Source organism: Marmota monax, unplaced genomic scaffold (assembly GCF_021218885.2).
Source record: "Marmota monax isolate L192 unplaced genomic scaffold, Marmota_monax_Labrador192_F-V1.1 WCK01_AAM20220418_F8-fsc00030, whole genome shotgun sequence".
NCBI classification, from domain to species: Eukaryota; Metazoa; Chordata; class Mammalia; order Rodentia; family Sciuridae; genus Marmota; species Marmota monax.
This window is the reverse complement of record NW_026691988.1, coordinates 3,258,771-3,277,901: the sequence shown is the minus strand read 5'-3', so window position 1 is coordinate 3,277,901 and position 19,131 is coordinate 3,258,771. Positions and strand designations below refer to the sequence as shown.

General features: G+C 35.3%; 1 protein-coding gene across 27 annotated transcripts in view; it reads left to right on the top strand.

Annotated features, from left to right (window-relative positions):
* Nucleotides 1-19,131, top strand: part of Epb41l2 (erythrocyte membrane protein band 4.1 like 2) — a 200,746-nt gene that overhangs the window by 90,596 nt on the left and 91,019 nt on the right. For all 27 annotated transcript variants that reach the window (XR_006852752.2, XM_046449400.2, XM_058581272.1 and 24 more), the window contains 2 exons: nt 2,439-2,923; nt 3,853-4,053. Coding sequence is in view for 26 of the 27 variants with exons in the window: in XM_046449400.2 (XP_046305356.1) it covers nt 2,453-2,923; nt 3,853-4,053 (672 nt within the window). In the remaining variant the exon portion in view is untranslated. The remainder of the gene's footprint in view (nt 1-2,438; nt 2,924-3,852; nt 4,054-19,131) is intronic.

Here is a 19,131-nt window from a genome sequence, read left to right as displayed (position 1 = left end):
AGTAATTTGGAAAAAGAAATTCTATAAAAAGGAGAGTAAAGAAAAGAACATAATACATAAAGTGACAAATTTGAAGACACATCAAATATATGTATCCAAAGAGTGTCATATATTGGTGCTTTCAAAAGACAAATTAATTTGAAATAAATGTGGTTAATGTAAAAAAAAATGAAATAAGAATCTGATTACAATTACTCTTCTGATTATAAAGAGCTTGCTGTGATGTCTTATTGCCTTTAAAATAACTTCTAGAACCTCCAAACCTCAAAGTTTTTTCATGCTGTAGCATGTACCGTGTTTCATTTTTTTTTTTTAACTGGATAACATTCTATTTTATAGACATGCCACATTTTATCTATTCATCAGTTGATAGGCACTGGTGAGTAAGGCTGTTCTGAACTTTCATATACAAACAGATGTTTTCTTTTAGGTATATAACTAGCAATAGAATTTGCTGGGTGATATGGTAAATCTGTATTTAAATTTTTGAAAGCTGTTTCCTCAAGTAGTTGTACCATTTTACATTCTTATTAGTAATGCTGTGAATTCCAGATTTTCCATATCCTCATCATTACTTTGTACTATGTCTTTTTGATTATAATGGTCCTAGTGGATTTGAGGAGTGTTTCATAATAGTTTTGCTTTATAACTGATAACTAACCATGTTGAACATCATTTCATGTGCTTAGTGGTCTTTTGTATATTTTTTTTAGAGAAATGTCTTTTTTAAAACCTTTGCCCATTTTAAAAATTGGTTTTATGTCTTTTTATTCTTGAGTTACAAAAATTTCTTCTTATATATATTCTGGATAGCAAAATATTATTATCTGTTAGATATATGATTTTCAGAAGATGTGAGTAGTATTTCAGGAAACAAAATTGGCAGTGATACATGCCACATTGTTGATGCACTGTGAAAACATGCCAAGCAAAGATGGCATGTCTTGTATGATTTATGATATTTGCAGCATCCATAATAGGCAAGTCCATGAAACATGAAAATAGATTGTTGGTTGTTAGGGGACAGGGGAAGAGAGGAGTGGAGAGTGACTACTAAAGGGTCCAGGACTTGTTTCTGGAATGATGAAAATGTTCTGTAATTGATAGCAGTACTAATTGTGTACTTTAAAAGCATGAATTTTATGGTATATGCATTGCATTATATCTCAAATTTGCTTTAAAACAAGTGTGCTTTAGTTTTGTTGTTTTTTGTTTTGCCTTTTAAATTTGTACCACTTAGGAAGATGGTAATGACATTATCTATTGGCCAGGGTGCCCCAACTTTGAATACTTGAATCATTAGCAAGAGAGGGGAGAAGTGTAGTCCACTCTCCCATGGGCCCTGCCTATTCTTCTTTTTGCTGGTGCTGCTGCTGCATTTGAAAAGTCCCCATTTGTTTTTGTAAAATTTAGACATGCAGTTATTTTTAGATTTAATTTAAAATTTTCTTTTCATTAGATGCGATAGGATCAATCATTAGATTTTTGACCCCCATATTATCTTTATTTCATTTGGATTAGGGCCTTTCGATATTTTTCTTACAATCAAATACACAAAGAAAAATGTGTTTGAGGTTGGATTGAATAAAGTTGGAGTTTTGATTATGGTTTCAGTACCTTTCCTAGATTAGCTTTTGTACTGAAATAGTGATGGGTGAATTACAAGATTTAATATCAAAGCACAAAACAGTACATTTTTGTTTCAACTTTAATTTTCTTACTATCAAGCCTCCAGCATTTAAAATTTGTTCTTGTAATACCTAGCATTTTTTGTAGATTTTGGTTTTAATATGTGAAAAGGCAGTGAAATGTGTCTCAGTACTTTTTAGCATTGTTGACAACATTTTCATGTTACAGTATAAAGGCTACCAAATACACAGAAGTATTTTTTTCTTAAAAAATTGGTTTTATTGTGCTCATTGTTTATAAGTAAGTGAAACAAAATAAAAGTAATCCCTTTCATTTTGTTTTCCCATTATAGGGCTTGAACCAGGGACACTTTACACTAGCTACACATCCCCAGTCATATTTTCTTTTTCTTTTTTTTTTAATTTTAATTTTTATCTTGAGACAGTCTCAGGTTGCACAGACTGGCCTCAAACTTGTGATCCTCCTGTTTTCAGAGTAGCTGAGTATGAGCCACCGTGCCTGGTGATCAGTCTTTCTTAAGTCTTGTTTTTTTTTTTTTTTTTTAAGTTCTAGCCATATAGAACTTATATTGTGATGCTAGTTTTGGTTCTATGATTCTTTAAGAGAATTCTAAAAGTAAGAAAGCAGTCTCCATTTTCTCTTGTGCTTATGAACCTTCTTTCTTGTGCTTTCTCCATTTCATTTCTGTCATTTCTCTTCCCACCCTGCTTTAACCTTCCCTTCCCCTTGCCACCAGGCTAAAATTGGGAGACTTTATAAAATATTTTTTGACTTTTGTTTTGTTACAGTATAAGCCGTGACCATGACTACTGAAGTTGGCTCTGCATCTGAAGTGAAGAAGGACTCTGACCAGTTGGGAGCAGATGTGACCAAGGAGAAAGCTAAACAAGTAGCAGAAAATCGGCAGCATCAGTCATCTGAACCAGAGGAGGAAAAAGGTTCCCAGCCACCACCACCTGCTGAAAGCCAAAGCAGTCCACGCCGCCAGAAGAGAGAGAAGGATACATCTGAGAGTAGGGGTATTTCCCGATTTATACCCCCATGGCTCAAGAAACAGAAGTCTTATAATTTGGTAGTGGCCAAAGATGGAGGAGATAAAAAAGAGCCAACTGAAGCTGTTGTGGAAGAACAGATTTTAGATAAAGAGGTTTCCCTTCCAGAAGAAGAGAGACAGGCCAAAGGGGATGCTGAAGAAACTGCTCAGAGTAAACACCAGGAGGTTAAGGTGGAAGTCAAGGAAGGAAAACCTTCAGTGAGCAAAGCTGAGACTCAGGTATCTTTGAGAGCAAGTGATTGGGAATGAGAACCTAAGCACTTAAGGAAAAGGGTCTGTTTGGGATCATTTCCAGTTTTCTTACATTGTGATATTGGTTTGGCTTAATGTGTTTGGGGATACAGGTATCGGATTGGTCTCCCTTAGACTTCTGCCATTCCTTTTTGAAACAAATTCCAAAATAATAAAACAAAGCAAAAAAAAAAAAAAAATAAAAACAAATCAAAAATACCAACCCCCCCCCCAAAAAAAAAAAAAACCAACCAAACAATAACAACAAAACACTGTACAGATTGTTAAAAGGTTCCTACAGGTTCCTGTTAAGGTTAAGCAGATACTCTGAGATTCCTGCTACCTTTTGTTTTAAATAATATTCCCTTTGTTTGTTTGTTTGTTTATTTATTCATTTATTTATGTATTCAGTGGGTAATAAGTAGTAAATAGTACATTTTGGTTGCCTAATGAAGTCTAGTTTTGCTGCGGTTTGAGATTTTAATTGGAAATTCTGTTATTTCCATGATATTTAAATTGTGTTTCCTAGGATATAGTTTCTTTTAGTCATTTAATGCTAAAGTGACCAACTTGACAAAATGAGAAAATTGGCAGTAGAAGGAGGATGAGGGGAAATATTCTTCATGGCATAATTTTCAAAGTTTTTAGAATCTTAGGCTTATGATAGTTTGAATACTGAGCACAGATCTTCAAGATTTTCCTTTAAGCCAGGCTAGGTGACATGTGCCTTTAATTGCAGGTACTTGAGAGTTGAGGCAGGAGGATTGCTTGATCACACGAGTTTGAGGCCATTCTGGGCAACAATAGCAAGACCCCCCTCTGGGGGTGGGGGTGAACAAAAAGATTTTCTTTTTAATATGTTGTCTTCTGCAAGTTGGTTAACTTTAGCATGCACTTAATTGTTTTCTCCTTGACAGCCTGCTGAAGAAGTCAGGGAGGAGAGAGAAGAGGTGAAGGAAATACAGGAAGATGAAGTGGCAGCACCAAGGGAGACCAAGGAAGTGCAAACTAATGAACTGAAAGCAGAGAAGACTTCTCAGAAAGCCACCAAGAAGACCAAAACTGTCCAGTGTAAAGTGACCCTCCTAGATGGCACTGAATACAGCTGTGACCTGGAGGTGAGACAGAGAGATAATCAGCGAGCTATCTTGTTGTATGGAATGAAATACATTCTGCCCTTTTTGTGGCATGGTACAATGAGTATATTTTTGTGTTTTGTTAAACTGTATGCCAGTATGGTGCAATTTTACATTTAAAAAAACAACACAGAAGAGGGACATTATTTCCATGACAAACAGTATATCTTTTTTTTCTGTCTTTCTCTTTTTGGGGGATGGTATAAGGGACTAGGAATTGAACCCAGGCGTGCTGAGTCATGTCTCCAGACCCTTTTATTAATTTTCAGACAGGGTCTTGCTGAGTTGCTAAGAGCCTGGCTAAGTTAATGAGGCTGGCCCCGAACTTGCAATCCTTGTACCTCAGCCTCCCAAGCCACTGGGATTATAGGCATGCACTACCATGCCTGGCTCAAACAGTATTTCTTGATCTTGAGGATAAGCTGGGATGATGTTTTGCCATTGTGCACTCACTGGTCATGTGTACTGGTTTATGTCTGTTCTGAATGGGCATTATGTGTTTTGAATAGTACTCCTGGCTGTAAAATGTTTTACTTAAGGAGAAATGATAGTTGTAGGTTGGTCTTTTAGAATAATGGAATTTTGGCAGTGAACTTTTATCTTGAGAAAGAGATTTATTTAAAATCTACTTTATATTTAGTTGCATTTAGTTAAAAACACCTGATTTACAGGTAATTCATTAGTACTGATGCTAACATAGGCCAGTGTAATCATTTCAAGTACCCAGCACCTTATAATTTTATGCCTGTTAGAGAAATTGTTACTTTTTACAACTAAATTTATGTATATATTGTATACTATAATTTAATGTTTAAGAATCTGTGTGAAGTGCTTTGGATTATCTCATCTAATATTTGTAAGAATCAATGTAAGGTATTTATTATTGTAAGAATCAATGTAAGGTTATTCCAGTGTTACAGTGGGGGATGTAAGGCTTCAAGAAAGGTGAGGGGAGGGGATTAAATAACTTGGCCAAAGTTTTGCAGCTAGTTGTTGGTGGAGCAGGTATCCAAACCTGGCATCTTGGCTGTAGAGCTCATGAACCTGACCACAGAACTGCATAGCTTTGTCTGCCACATGTGGGACTGATTTTACTCATTTAAAATATGAGCTAGTCTTTAGTTTTATATTCAGTATTAAAAACATTTCCCCCAATTTCTTGAATTCTTATTTAAGACAGGAGTTATATTTAAACAGTGAAAATATTCACTTGGTAAAGACATCTTATGTCTATTAATTGAACAAGAGTTTATCATATATTTGAAGGTGTCTTATATTGTAAGGTGTGAAAGTGTGGAAATGAGTAGTTCTCAGTCCTTGCTTTGTATTAGCTATCTAGAGCTTTATTTTACTTCTCTTAGGTATGTATAATGGTTCTAATATTTCAAGTTGAAGAAAATGTAGCAAAGGAGGATTAAAAATGCCTGTAATCCCAGTTGCTCTGTAGACTAAGGCAGGAGGATTGCAAGTTCCAAGTCAGCTTTAAAACTTATTGAGGCCCTAAGTAACTGAGCAAGACCCTGTCTCTAAATAAAATATTAAGAGAGGGCTGGGGATGTAGATCAGGGGTTAAGCGCCCCTGGGTTCAATCCCCAGTACAAAGAAAAAGAAAAAGAAACATCCTTGTTCTTAGTTGGTTTGTGCTGCTGTAACAAAGTATCCTAGAATGTATAATTTATAAAAATAGACATTTATTGCTCACAATTCTGGAGGGCTGAAGTGAAAGCCAAGGGGTCTGTAGGTTTGTGTATGGTGAGGGGCTGCTTTCTACTTCTAAGATATCATCTTCATGCTGCCTCTTCACATGGTGGAAGGTGGGGTGATTGCTGTGTCCTTCCATGGAGGAAGGGAAAAAGCAGCTCACTTCAACCTCTCTTATGAGAGCACTAATACTGTTCTTGAGGATTTTATCACTTCCTAAGGACCCTGCTTACCTCTTAATCCATTACAACAGGGATTATACTTCAGTATGAATTTGGGAAGGACACATTTCTGACCATGGCAATTCTTAAAGCTTTCTTTTCTTTTTCTGCCCTTCCTAACCCTCCCCTCTTGTCCTTTCCCAAGACTTTCTCCTTTCCCAGAGAGGGAAAGAGAAGAAAGACATGCTGAATATGGCTTAGGGTAAGAAACAATAAAGAAAATATTAGAGCCAGGTGTGGTGGCACAAGTCTGTAATCCCAGCCTCAGGAGGATTGAGAGTTTAAAGTCAGCCTCAGCAACAGTGAGGCACTAAGCAGCTCAGTGAGAACCTGTTTCTGGGCTGGGGATGTGGCTCAAGCGGTAGCGCGCTCGCCTGGCATGCGTGGGGCGCTGGGTTCGATCCTCAGCACCACATACAAATAAAATACAGATGTTGTGTCCACTGAAAATAAATATTAAAAAATTCTCTCTCTCTCTCTCTGAGAACCTGTTTCTAAATAAAATAGGGCTATGGCTGTGGCTCAGTGGTTGAGTACCACTGAGTTCAATCCCCAGTACCAACCAATAAACAAAACAACAACACCAACAACAAAATATAATTTATCAGTATCCTAGAAAATATTAGAATTGTTTTCTGAATTGATTCAGTTACATAGTATTTGATCAGATGTCTGTGTCTTTCCTCTCAATATTAGAATTTGGGAGTGTAGATGTTTGAGAACCAACTTGTTCCTTCTTATATGACCTTGAGTCATTTACTCAACATCCCTGGGCCTCACTTTTTTTCATCTGTAGACTATGGGACAACTCAGATTATCTAGAATATCCCTTTCATTTTTGAAGTTCTTTAAATCTATAAACTATAGGATTGACCAGTGTACTTAATGAAGTTTAATATTAATCACTATGCCTACTCCCTTCTTTCCCTACCTTTAACATGCATTTATTAAATGTCTGATTCGTTTTGGGATGGTTGAAAATAAAGCAAGTTCTTGTCTGTGCAACTAGTTCTTTTCTGTGATTTTGCTACTTCTAAGGAATCAACTTGTGTTATCCAGAGCAGATTTGAGATAGTATCCACAGTTAAAAGGAATAGCTTAGTCCTTTAATTCACCAAAAATTAAATTGACTGGGGGAAGCATAGGAGTTTACCTTTATGAATATATTAATTTACAGACAGCATCTTCTCATTTAATAGATTATTTTTTTATTTGCCATTATTAAATGCACTTTTGAGGACAATACATGATAAGTAAGCTTTGTAGTGGCTGTGTTGAGTAAACCTTTCAAGTACAAAGCAAAATGGAATTTGAGTAGATTTTAGTGATGCCATCCCACAGCAAATTTTATGACCAGCAGATCACTTGAATTCTAAGCAGTGACTGTATATCTGAATATATGACATAATTTATCAGTATCCTAGTAGCTGTTATAACAATGCAGAATTTTAAGTTGTATTCCCTTTTGTAATTAATTTCCTACTTACCTTACTTTCTTCTCATTTTGGTTTTTTGGTTGCTGGTTGCCTAGTATCATTAGTTTGGGTCTGCTACTCATCAGAGTGACTTTTCCTTCCTCTTCAGGAGTGGAGTCCAGAGGACAGCTATCATGTGGCTGAGTGCTTTCATATTTCCCTGTTTTTAGATTGGGTGATATGCTGATGCTGCTTATCTGCATTACCATAGCTGTATACCGGAATTCTGTGTCTGAGTATAATTTAAAGAAGTATGTTGTGGGAAATTTTAGCTATTAATTGTGAATAGTCAAGTAAGGTGATATAATCTGGGAAATAAATACTTTTATTTGGTTTGGGAGAATATATTTGTTTTCATCTATTTGTCAGTAAAGATTAATTTTCTCTCATGGCTTTTCAGATGAGGGTAGTTATTGCTTCTTTTCTTTCTGTATGTGTCTAATTTTCAGTCAGACCTAACATGCCCACTGAAGGAGGACCTAATTATCTTTATTTAGGGCACCTACAACAGTAGAGGGAAACTATTAGAAGCATGAACTTTATAGTTTATAAGGGCCTTATGGAATACAGTGAGCTTTTGGAAGACCTCAAGTACCAGTATGAGAAGATTAAAACTGATCCATAAAGCGAAAAAAGGAGCTGGGGAGTAATGTAACAGAAGCTTTAAAGTCATTGTTTTACAAGACATAGTAAGTCAAAGTGCCATTTAGATTTGGAACATACTAAAGTGCTATCTAGCTGCAGTAATTTAAGTTGTTCTTTTTTAAATTCTCTACATTGGTTGGGGTACATACATATCAATGGTCTTTATAGATTACAGTTTTATGTGAAATAAAAGAAACCCCATTTAAACCATTTAATGTAAATGTTTCTATACTAACTGAATGCTTAGTATAATTTTTGGAGGTAGTTTTGTTTGTTGTTCTAACATTACCTTTGCTTTCCAAATTATTCTTTCTTTTCTTTTTTTAATTTATTTTTCAGTTTTCAATGGACACAACATCTTTATTTCATTTTATGTGGTGCTGAGGATCGAACCCAGCGCCCCGTGCATGCCAGGCGAGCGAATACCGCTTGAGCCACATCCCCAGCCCCCAGATTATTATTTCTTTATAGACATAATTAATAAGTACATATGTTTTTGTGTTGTGTGTGTGTGTATGTATATATATGTATATATATGTGTGTGTGTATATATATATATATATATATATATGTGTATATATATAATCTCTGTACATTCATTCACATCTCTTTTCTCTCCCATCCCTACTTCTTCTGTTTTGTGAAATGGGGGTCTCACTGTGTTGCTCAGACAGGCCTTCAGCTCCTGAGCCTCCTGAGTAGCTGGAACTATTGGCGTGTACCACCCACCTTGCTTTCTTCTACCTTTTTCTTTTTTGGGTACTTGGGGTTGATTAAACCTAGGAGTGGTTTTCCACTGAGCTACATTTCCAGCCCTTTATACTATTTATTAATTACTTTTTTTTAGGTGGTGGTACTGGGGATTGAATCCAGGGCCTTAGGTGTGCTAGGCAAGCTCTCTATACTGAACCTGAACTAAATTCACAGCCCTTTATTTTTTATTTTGAGACTGTGTATCACTAAATTGCTGAGGCTGGCCTTGAACTTGGAATCCTCCCACCAGTCTCCTGAGTAGTTGGAATTACCAGTGTTTGCCTGGCTTTCCCCCTACATTTTATGGCTTCCTGTTCAGTATTCTTTCTCCTATGTACCATCTGAGCCTATTCTTTCTGTTCTTGAACCTCAGGAATTAAAGAATTTCAGAAGGAGCCCAGGAACAGCACTGTTTTTAAAAACCCATTGAAAGCCTTACTTTTGAGGAAAAAGAGTATAGGTTAATATTAAGTGGATAAAAGAATTCCACACAGATTTGCCAAATTCCCAGAAGATATAAATAATAAATGACCATAAGTATTAGATAATTGCATTTTTAGAGAATGATTGTAGTTAGTTAAGTTAAAAAAAAAATTCTATGGAAACGGCTTGACTTTAATGTTATCTTTGGCTTGTGTAACAGTAGGTCTGTTACCAAATCATGCAATTTTGACCCAAAGGCTAATCTTGTCTTTTTGTGTATTTGTTCTAAGTCTTTGCTGTTTACATTTTGTACTAGTTTTTATCTATTGACAAATTGAATCGCAGATATTTTTGGAGAAAATTTCTTTCTGAGGATTATGAGTTTTTTTTCATATTTATTTTTTTAGTTGTAGTTGGACACAATACCTTTATTTTTATGTGGTGCTGAGGATCAAACAGCACCTCGCACATACTAGGCAAAACCCAGCCCTTGAGGATTATGTTTTTTAATGAAGTAACTTTATATTTCTGTTCTTGAATTTTTTTTTTTTTTTTTTTTTTTTTTGGTGGTGTTGGGGATTGAACCCAGGGCCTTGTGCATGCGAGGCAAGCACTCTACCAACTGAGCTATATTCCTAGCCCCTTAATATGTCAACTTTTATCTCTTTAGTTATTTGAATGATAAGTGACAAGCTCCTTTGGTTTCAGAGTTTGATTGTGAAGAATTTTAGGGTGTCTTTTGGGTTCTGCATGCTGGCTCTAGGGGATTCGTTATGGGACTCTTGGGATACTGCTGCTTGAACTTGTTTGTACACTCAGTGTGTTAAAACAGCAGGGATCTTTCCTTTAAGAAAGAGATATAGTAAGATTTAGTTAAATCCATGGATACTAAAAAAAAGAACATTGGCAGATCTATGTTTACTTTTCTTTTGACTCCGTGAATGTCTTGAGGAAGTTACTTCCTGTCTTTTCAACTATTCTCAGATTGCACATAAGAATGAAAATATTTGCTTCCTCTATTTCTAGGATCAAGCTTGGTTTTACTATGACTGATAAGTCTGTATATATTTCTTAGAGTTGGAAAATAATCATGAACGTTCCTAAACCTTTGAAATCATGAGTGAATGTGCATTCGGAGTTAGAGTTGCTCAGATTTTCCTCTGGCATCTAAAAGTTGTTCCCACGTGTTGATTTTGTCTGAGAATTGAGGGCATTGTTTTTGCCCACACAAGGAATGTCAGAACCATTTTTTCCCCCTAAGTTATGAATAAGGCTGTCAGAGTGTAGGCTGTCTTCTTCAGTGTTCTGGTGATAAAAGTGTTTATCAGAAAGTGGTATGTGCCAAAGTTGTCTTGCCTTCCTTGCGTCTGGTTCTGGTCTCAGAAATCCAATTTGATAGCATTGCTTTCTAGTGTGTTTTATTTATTTATTTGTTCATCTATGTCTACTTTCACTTTCCAAGGTTTGTCTTTCATATTATAATACTGACCCTTATTAGGTTTACTAAATAATTTTAAATTATCTACATGTTTGTAGAAGATATAGAAATTGTGACACACTATAAAATCCCAGAGAACAGTGTAGATTTATATGTGACTTGGGAACGGGGAATAATTCAATTGGGATACATTATATGCAACTTAAAATTCCAAGGACACAGGTCCAGATGGACTGTCTTTGCCCCAACCGTCTGTCCATCTACCCTTTAGCTTTAAAAAAGGATTTAAAGAGGTAATCCTGTCCAAGTGACTTATTTTTTACTTATATGGCACAGAAGTCTTTTCCAACTGAGTGATAGAAATTTTAGTCTAGCCTGAAGAAGATAACAGAACTTGGACTTTCAACAAGTTCACATTTTATATGGGCCCTCTGGGCTGTTAGGTATGACCTCAGGCCATTATTTGAGCTCTGATACCACTATTTTGTGTGTCTTCCTTTAGTAGTCAAATTGATCTTCTACTAAAATACATCATGAGTTGTCTGTCTTCCTCTAAAAAGTTTATGATCATATAATCTCTGTATTCTGCTTTCCCCAACCACGTAATTCTTCTCTGGCTTTCAATGTTTATCTCAAATCCAACCCTCAGAATGTTTTTTTCTTCCTCTGAACTTGTTTGTGCCATTGGTTTGGTAATTAATCATGTGCTCTCCTGTGAAAAGAATCTCTTGTATTGTTCATCTGCTAAAATCTTGTATTGTTTGATTTTTCTCATGTTTATATTGTTTCTTCACCTGGACTGCTGTTAGTTTCTTGACAAAAAGAACTTTTTTTTTTCTTCCCATAGAGCACTAACGTAGGTTTTTGCCCAAAGCACTTCTCATAAAAAGTAATTTTGATTTATTTTCTTCTACTTTCCTATACATTTATGTTTCTTGTCTCTCTTTTCTAAGATGCATGACAGGATTGGCTTATTTATGTTCCTAATTTTTCTCTCCAGTTAAAAAAGAAATCACTTGTATGTATGTATATATAATCCATCCCCTCCCTCATGGTTGCTACTTCTGCCTGCCATTGCTCTGAGAATTAATTCCAAATTCTTAGAATCAGCAGGTTAACTTCTTGTAGAAATATTTCAGGATGTTAAGTAAATGAGAAAAGAAAAACCTATTACATTTATACGGAAGGTTATTAAACTTATGTGTGACAGCAGAACAGAAATGAATGTGACATGGTCTTGCCCCTGTAGGAGTTCACAGCCTGGGTGGAGGGGATGCAAAATTTCCAAAAGCTAAGAATTCTTTCACTTAAACTGGTATTGCCATTGGGTCACATTGCTTGCTGGTTGGATATAGGCTGCGAAGAGGAGACCTTATTCCTTGGCCCTGTTTCATTAATAATGTATCCTTTTCTCTTGAGCAAATTGAAGAATGATATGGTTTTCTTTCCTTTTTAGGGTGGGGTGCTTGCTAGGCAAGTGCTCTACCACTGAAGTACATCCCTAGCTCATGATATGGTTTCATTTCTAAGTAGTCATGAAATTCTACCACATGCTTTCTCTTTTCTGTCTTTCCTATTTTTGATAGTCAAAATACAGGGATTATCTTCTTAGTCCCTGCGTCAGTGGTATTTTGAAAGCACTAAACTTGACACTTGAAAGTAACTTCTGAGTAACCATCTTGACATAGACAGTATCCTTTTCTTACTGGCCCTTTTTCACACATTCTGCCAGGCATGCAGAATTTGCCACTTAACGAGTTTTTCCTCTATCCAGAGATCAATAGGAGTCCTGGAACCAGGTCTTTGAATTATTTTTCTATTTTGTAATAAAAAACTACTTTAGAGTTGAATGTTAGATATGAAAGGGAGGAGTCAATTTCAAAATAAATTGAGTAACTTTTAAATCTGCTTAGATACATTTTTCTCACCTAAAATATGTAGACATTAAAAATTTTCAAATCCTTGTCAGGGTTTATCAAATGAAGAAGTATAGTCTAATTAACTCTTAGTTGAAAACATAAAAATCTTGTTAAACCTACTAAATTCTGAATCAGTCTGTTGACAGTTACTGTTTTATTTACAGTCTCTTTTCCTCCATATTGTTGACCTCATTTATTCCCGAACAAATTAAAGATGTTAACTGGTTAACTGACAGCATTTTAATTTTGCAACTGTTCAGGAAGTTTTACCCCATTATTCTCTTCCCTGATCCTACCTCTACCATTCCCCCATCTAAACTTTCTGACATGGTGGGAGACAGGGATTTGAGAACCCTCTTCTACGTGAATAGTGTTTGGTTTACCTTGCAAAAATTGGAGCTGGGTGGCCATTCTGTTCTTTTCATCCAGTAATTTGAACAATGGTGGCGGGGCGCTTGTCTAGTATGTTCAAGGTTCAAACCCCGGATTCAATTTCTAGCACTGCAAAAGCAAAAGCAAACATAAACAGAATTTATCATTAATATTTACAGTATAATATACTAACATTTGAAGCCTCTAGAAATTGAATGCAATGTAACACAATAATCTATGAAAAGCACTGGATTACTCAGAGATTTTTCGTGCACGGAGCCTAAATGATGAATACATGGATTAATGATGCTTCCAATTGCTATTTTAATATTTGTTCAGTTATACTCTGGAACAATTACATTAAAAACTCTAAACTGTGTTAGAAAAATTATGATTTTTTAACTCTCATATTCTGAATGGTTAAATCTCAGGACAAAAATCTCCGTTCTACTTATCAACCATACTGTATCTCATCATTATGTGATTCATTTGTAAACATGCCATTTTAACCTATTTTGAAGGTGAGCCTGATTCCTTGCATCAGTCTAGTTAGTCCCACAGAGGAAACTTGAGTGTTATCATGACCGATTTGTTATATTCATTTATATTTTCCTCCATATGTCAGCAATTTACGTCAAGCAGAAATGCTGTAATAAGCTATCTTTTGTAGCACAGAAAGCCTGTATGAATCAAATGTCACAATTCATTTTAGGCAAATAGTTTGCAGAGAATGTGCCAGTCTCCAGAAGTTTGCTGCTTACTGTTTTTGAAATAAAATTGTTTTTTAAAGTGTTTCCACCAGATAAGTTTTCTATTTTTTTCCTTTTTTAAAAATATATTTTCATGGGAGTGATGCTCAGCAATTTTTAAAAAAGACACTTAAAATTGAGTTCCTTTGGCTAGAAGTTTGATGCCAGCCTCTTTATTGTCTAACAATTATATTTCTCCATCTTTTCAAGAAATTATACTTCTTCACATACTTACACCCTACCTTGCTGTTCAGGGTGAAAAAATAATTGGATGAAAAGACCATAAATCTTCATTTCTAAACAATTATTTTAGTGGTTGAGGTACTAATCTCTCTTAGTCCATGGTATAATTTATTTTTTAAGATCATGGAATGTTAAGGAATTTATATTTCACAGTATTTTACAAATTTGGTCTCAGTAGTATTTGTTTAAATATATTCTGTGAGTTCTGAAATAATTTTTATTCTTATATACTCATGCTGAGAAGGCAAAAAAAATTTTTCCCTTGTGTATGAATTTCACTCTTTAGATAAGCTTTATATAGATTAAGATACCCACATACATAATATATATATATATATATATATATATATATATATATATATATATATGAGTTAAATTGATATATTATTTTTATAAGTGGTAATACTTTACAAAGGCAGATGGACCAAAATTATAGACTGGAGTTGGTATGCAAATCTCATCATGAGGAAGGAACTCTTGGACTTTGAAGAATGATGTATTCAGGAAAACCCAGCAATACCTAGACTATTATATTTGAAAATGACAATAGTAGAAACTTGGGGTTATAAGGAAGAGATTTAATATATTCTTGTCTGTTAAGGATAATATAATAGTACTGTAAACTTTTGTTTAGGGTAGGTCATGCTTTTCTGGGTCACTATTAACATTTTTGATCCAGGATTGCTTTACTTGGCTTGGCTTTTACCAGAAATCTTTCCATCTTGCAAAGCCAATTCATCACTGGGGCTCAAAATGAATTAAAAATTTCACTTCTTCCAAATCCTACGGAAAAGTGAATTTGCATCTATGGGAAAAGTTGGAAAGAAAGCATAAATGTGAATGCACTCACTCTTTTTTCTTTCTTTCTTTCTAATTTTTCCTTTTTTAAATTAGTGAATTAGGGCTGGGGCTGTGGCTCAGTGGTAGAACGCTTGCCTAGCCTGTGTGAGGCACTGGGTTCGATCCTCAGCACCACATAAAAATGAACAAATAAAATAAAGGCATTCTGTCCATCTACAATTACCCAAAATAAAATAAATTAGTGAATTATAGTTATATATAATAGTGGAATTCATTTTGACATATTCATAAATGCATTTAACATCATTTGCTCCATTCAGTTCCCAGTACTCCTCTTTCCATTTCCTCATCCCTCCTCTGACACTCTTGTATACTCTATTGGTCTTGTATTTTTTAAATTGGTGTATTATATATAAAATTGGAATGCATTCTGATATACTCATATATATAGCATAATTTGATCAACTTCTAAATACACAAACTCTTATCTTCTACCCTTTTGCAGTCTGCTTCCTGAAATTTTGCTGGTGCTGATTCCATTCTTAGGCATGTGTATTTAGTGTGCATGTGTACATATACAGATTCACATGCACTTTCCATCATTTTAGAATAGTTTCTATATGGAGCAGAGCTAATAGTGTTTGTTCAATGTATTTTAATTGTAAGTCTACTTTCTACTTTGTTTAGCAAAGTTTGCACAATGAGCATGTGTTATCATTAAAGTGAGCTGTCCTTCTGAATTTAGCACCTTTCAGAGTTACCATGAAGGTTTCTGGCCATCTTATATACTTTAAATTTGTTATAGTAGCTTCATTAGTGTCTGTTTTTGACATTGTTCATTGTTTCCTTGGTATATACTTTCCATAGGTTTTCATTTCCTTGTTTTGTTATTTCTTGCAGTTACCTAGATAATCTAATTTATTTAGGCTATGTATTTAATTGAGTAGAATGGAGGTCAGTCTTAGGGAATGAAGGGGGGATGAACATGCTATTTTGCTTAAAATGTTACTTTGTTTTTTCTAAGTATATTTGTCCCTGGGTGTCTGAGGGGATTGGTTCCCAGACCGCCATATATACCCAAATCTGAGCAGCCTCAAGCTGCTTATATTTGTATATAATCTATGTATGCCCTCCTGAATATTTTAAATCATCTCTAGATTACTTATACTTTGTAATACAATGTAAATGCTGTGTAAGTAGTCATTATACAGCATTGTTTAAGGAATAATGACAAGAAAAAAAAGGGTCATGTTCATACAAATGTCACCCTCCTCTTCCCTCAAAGTGTTTTCTGTGTGCTTGGTTAACTCCATGGATATGGAGCGTCAATGCTAAAAGGTGTCATTCATTTGTTATGCTCTTGGTTTGTCCCATTATTTATTGTGTACTGTTTGTGTTTTGTTCGTTAACCACTTCTGGACTAAGCATTGGTGAGACTGTTGAGGAATAATCTCTTCTGAGCCCTGTTTGGAGCCTGTGCAGCACAGAAGAAGGGATGCGCTTCTTTGTCTATGGTGGATTTTAGATTCAGTGTGTTTTTTAATTTTTTGGTGCCTTTCCTACTCAGCATTTTTTATTCCTAGTTCCATGAGGATATTCAATTATTCCTTTTTAGTATTATAATAAAAAGAAAACATTTTATGCTTCCTGCCTACTTTTTTTTTCTCTTTGGAACTAAAATTCATAGTTCCTCAAACCTGCAAGGTAAGCTGCCAAGCAATGAATGAGCAGATCATCAGTTTGAGCGAATGACTTTAATGTGTGAATGATTATTTAACACTGCTTTCTGAGACAATTTGAATTTTAAAAGAAGATGCCTATTCATTCTTAGAACCATAAATGGTAGAACTAATGAAGACAAGAGAAGTAGAAAAATTTAGAAACTTGGGAGGGGTGTAATAGAGGGCTGGAGTTTTAGCATCTTTGAGCTGGTGACACTTACCAAGCAAGGTAACCCTTTTGGGAGACATGCCTCAGGCCCATGTTCACACAAACACTTCCAAATGTTCCCGTTTCGGAATCTCCATGTTTCTTATTGATGAGCTATAGTTTTCCCCTTAAGTAGCATTAATTTATGTGTATTTTAAGTCAAGCAAGACCTTTAAGATTACCCAGCAACCCTCCTTCCCCTAAGGTGAACAAAGACTTTGTTGTTAGTTTTCTCTTTTGTTTTACTTTAGTTTCTTAGTCATCTACTGGGAATGAAAAACTTACATGAAAAAAATGTTAAGTTGAATGGAAACACTGTTGCTTCTGATAAATCAGTGTTTAAAAATTGAGATATTTGAAATTTATTTCTCAAATTGCCCAGAAGTTGCTTGTCATCATATTCAAGAATCGGAAATTTAGGTGGTAAGGTATAAGTTTGTGTCTTTCCATTGGATAATTTCTTTCTTAAAATAGACTCAAATGTAGTTGTCTTTAAAGTTTGGTCAGATGCATTTTAATTTAACCAGTCTGTTAATTGTGTGCGTGTGTGTGTGTGTGTTTCCCCCTTTTTCATAGTATGTTGGGATTGAACTCAGGGATGCTTTTAGCACTGAGCTACATCCTCAGCCCTTTTTATTTTAAATTTTAAGACAGGGTCTCACTTGCTTGGCCAGGTGGGCCTCAAACTTGTGATCTTTCTGCCTCAGCCTCCCAAGTTGCTGGGATTTCAGGCATGCTCCACCATATCTGGCTTATTGGTCATTTTAAAACAAAGGATTTTAAATAAAAAGTGTAACAGTTGAAATCTTCCCTCATTATCTTGGCTTTTGTATTGGAGTCTTTGAAAGATTGAAGAGTATATGCCATTAGATGTGATCTTGCCAAATGGAAAACTGAAAGATGAAGAATTTGGTGTGTGAAGGCAGATGGTGTTTTTCTGGAACTATTCTGTTTGCTGACCTAGTATCACTGTGCTTCATCGTCATAATCTTCATTAAGCTTCTTAATAATAGAGACATGACTATGATGAACATAGCTCAGTGGTAGAGCACTTGCCTAGCATGTGTGAGGCTCTGGGTTTAATCACCAATACTGCAAAAAAGGAGGGGAGGGGCACAGGATTTTTAGGGCAGTGAGTCTGCTCTGTATGACACTCTGATAAGGAGTACATATCACTAAACGTTTGTTCAAACCCATAAAATAAAAGGGAACCCTAATGTTAAAGTATGGACTTTTGGGCAATGTTCTTATGTCATTGTAGGTTCTTTAAGTGTAACAGATGTACTACTCTGTGGAAGATGTTTCTAATGGGGCAGGAGTTATGCATGTGTGATGGGGCGGTGGATAGTGGGAAATTCTGTACTTTCTACTTTCTATTCAAGTTTGCTGTGAACCTAAAAGTGCTCTAAAAATAGTCTAATTAAAAATTTAAAAATACAGATGCCCAGATGCTACCTTTGAAGATTCTGACCCAGTAGGTCTAGTGCTGAACTTGAGCATCTGTGTAGGCAGAGTTAAAACTGCTTTTAGAGGCTGGGACAGACTGCCAAGGCACTCCCTCGCAGAACATCTGCTCCTCAGGTCTATGGCCCATCAGCCCCTTGTTGAAAGATTACTATTGGTGGGAAGTTTTTTTCTAGTGAGGGCTTGCAGAGGGAATAAAGTAGAGACTCTACATTAAGATCATGTGTTGGGTTCATGCATTGACAGCTGTTTTCTAACTCTGCTTGGTAGCTGAATTTGTCTGGTTATGATTTGTTTTGTGCAATGACCATTATATAGTAAGGGTTTGAGAAATAGTAACTATATCTCTAAGTTATATTTTAAAACTCTTATTATATTTTTCTCAGAATCTTTCCAGTTTTCTTTGAAAATACTTAACTCGAGTCCTATACCTTGGATAAATTGCCAATATAGTTTTTATATTTTATCAATTAACTTTGTGATTTGGAAAGTCTCCAATCACAAACGTGCCCAGCTTATATGTTCATGATGACTTCATAAATTAAAGAACTTGCTGAAACTTAAAAAGTAAACTTCAGCTAATACTTCAATAGGCAAGGACAAAACCTACAAGATTTAATGATAACATAATTTATCTTGAAATTTTGAATAAAGCAGTCCTTAGAGTCTAAGGACTTACCTCTTATTGGTAAATCAGAAGAAAGACATTGATCTCACAGTTGGGTTACAGAGACACAACTGGGTTACAAAAAAGCAGAATATGAAAGATGAATTTATTTATTCCATCACTGAAATAAACTCTAGAAGCACACATCTAGTTCGATTTTACACATAAGAAATTGCAGGCCACTGAGCAGCTATTTACTTAGAGCAAATGCAGATTTGGGAAAGGAATGCCTTCAGGATCATGTTTTATGAATGGTTGAG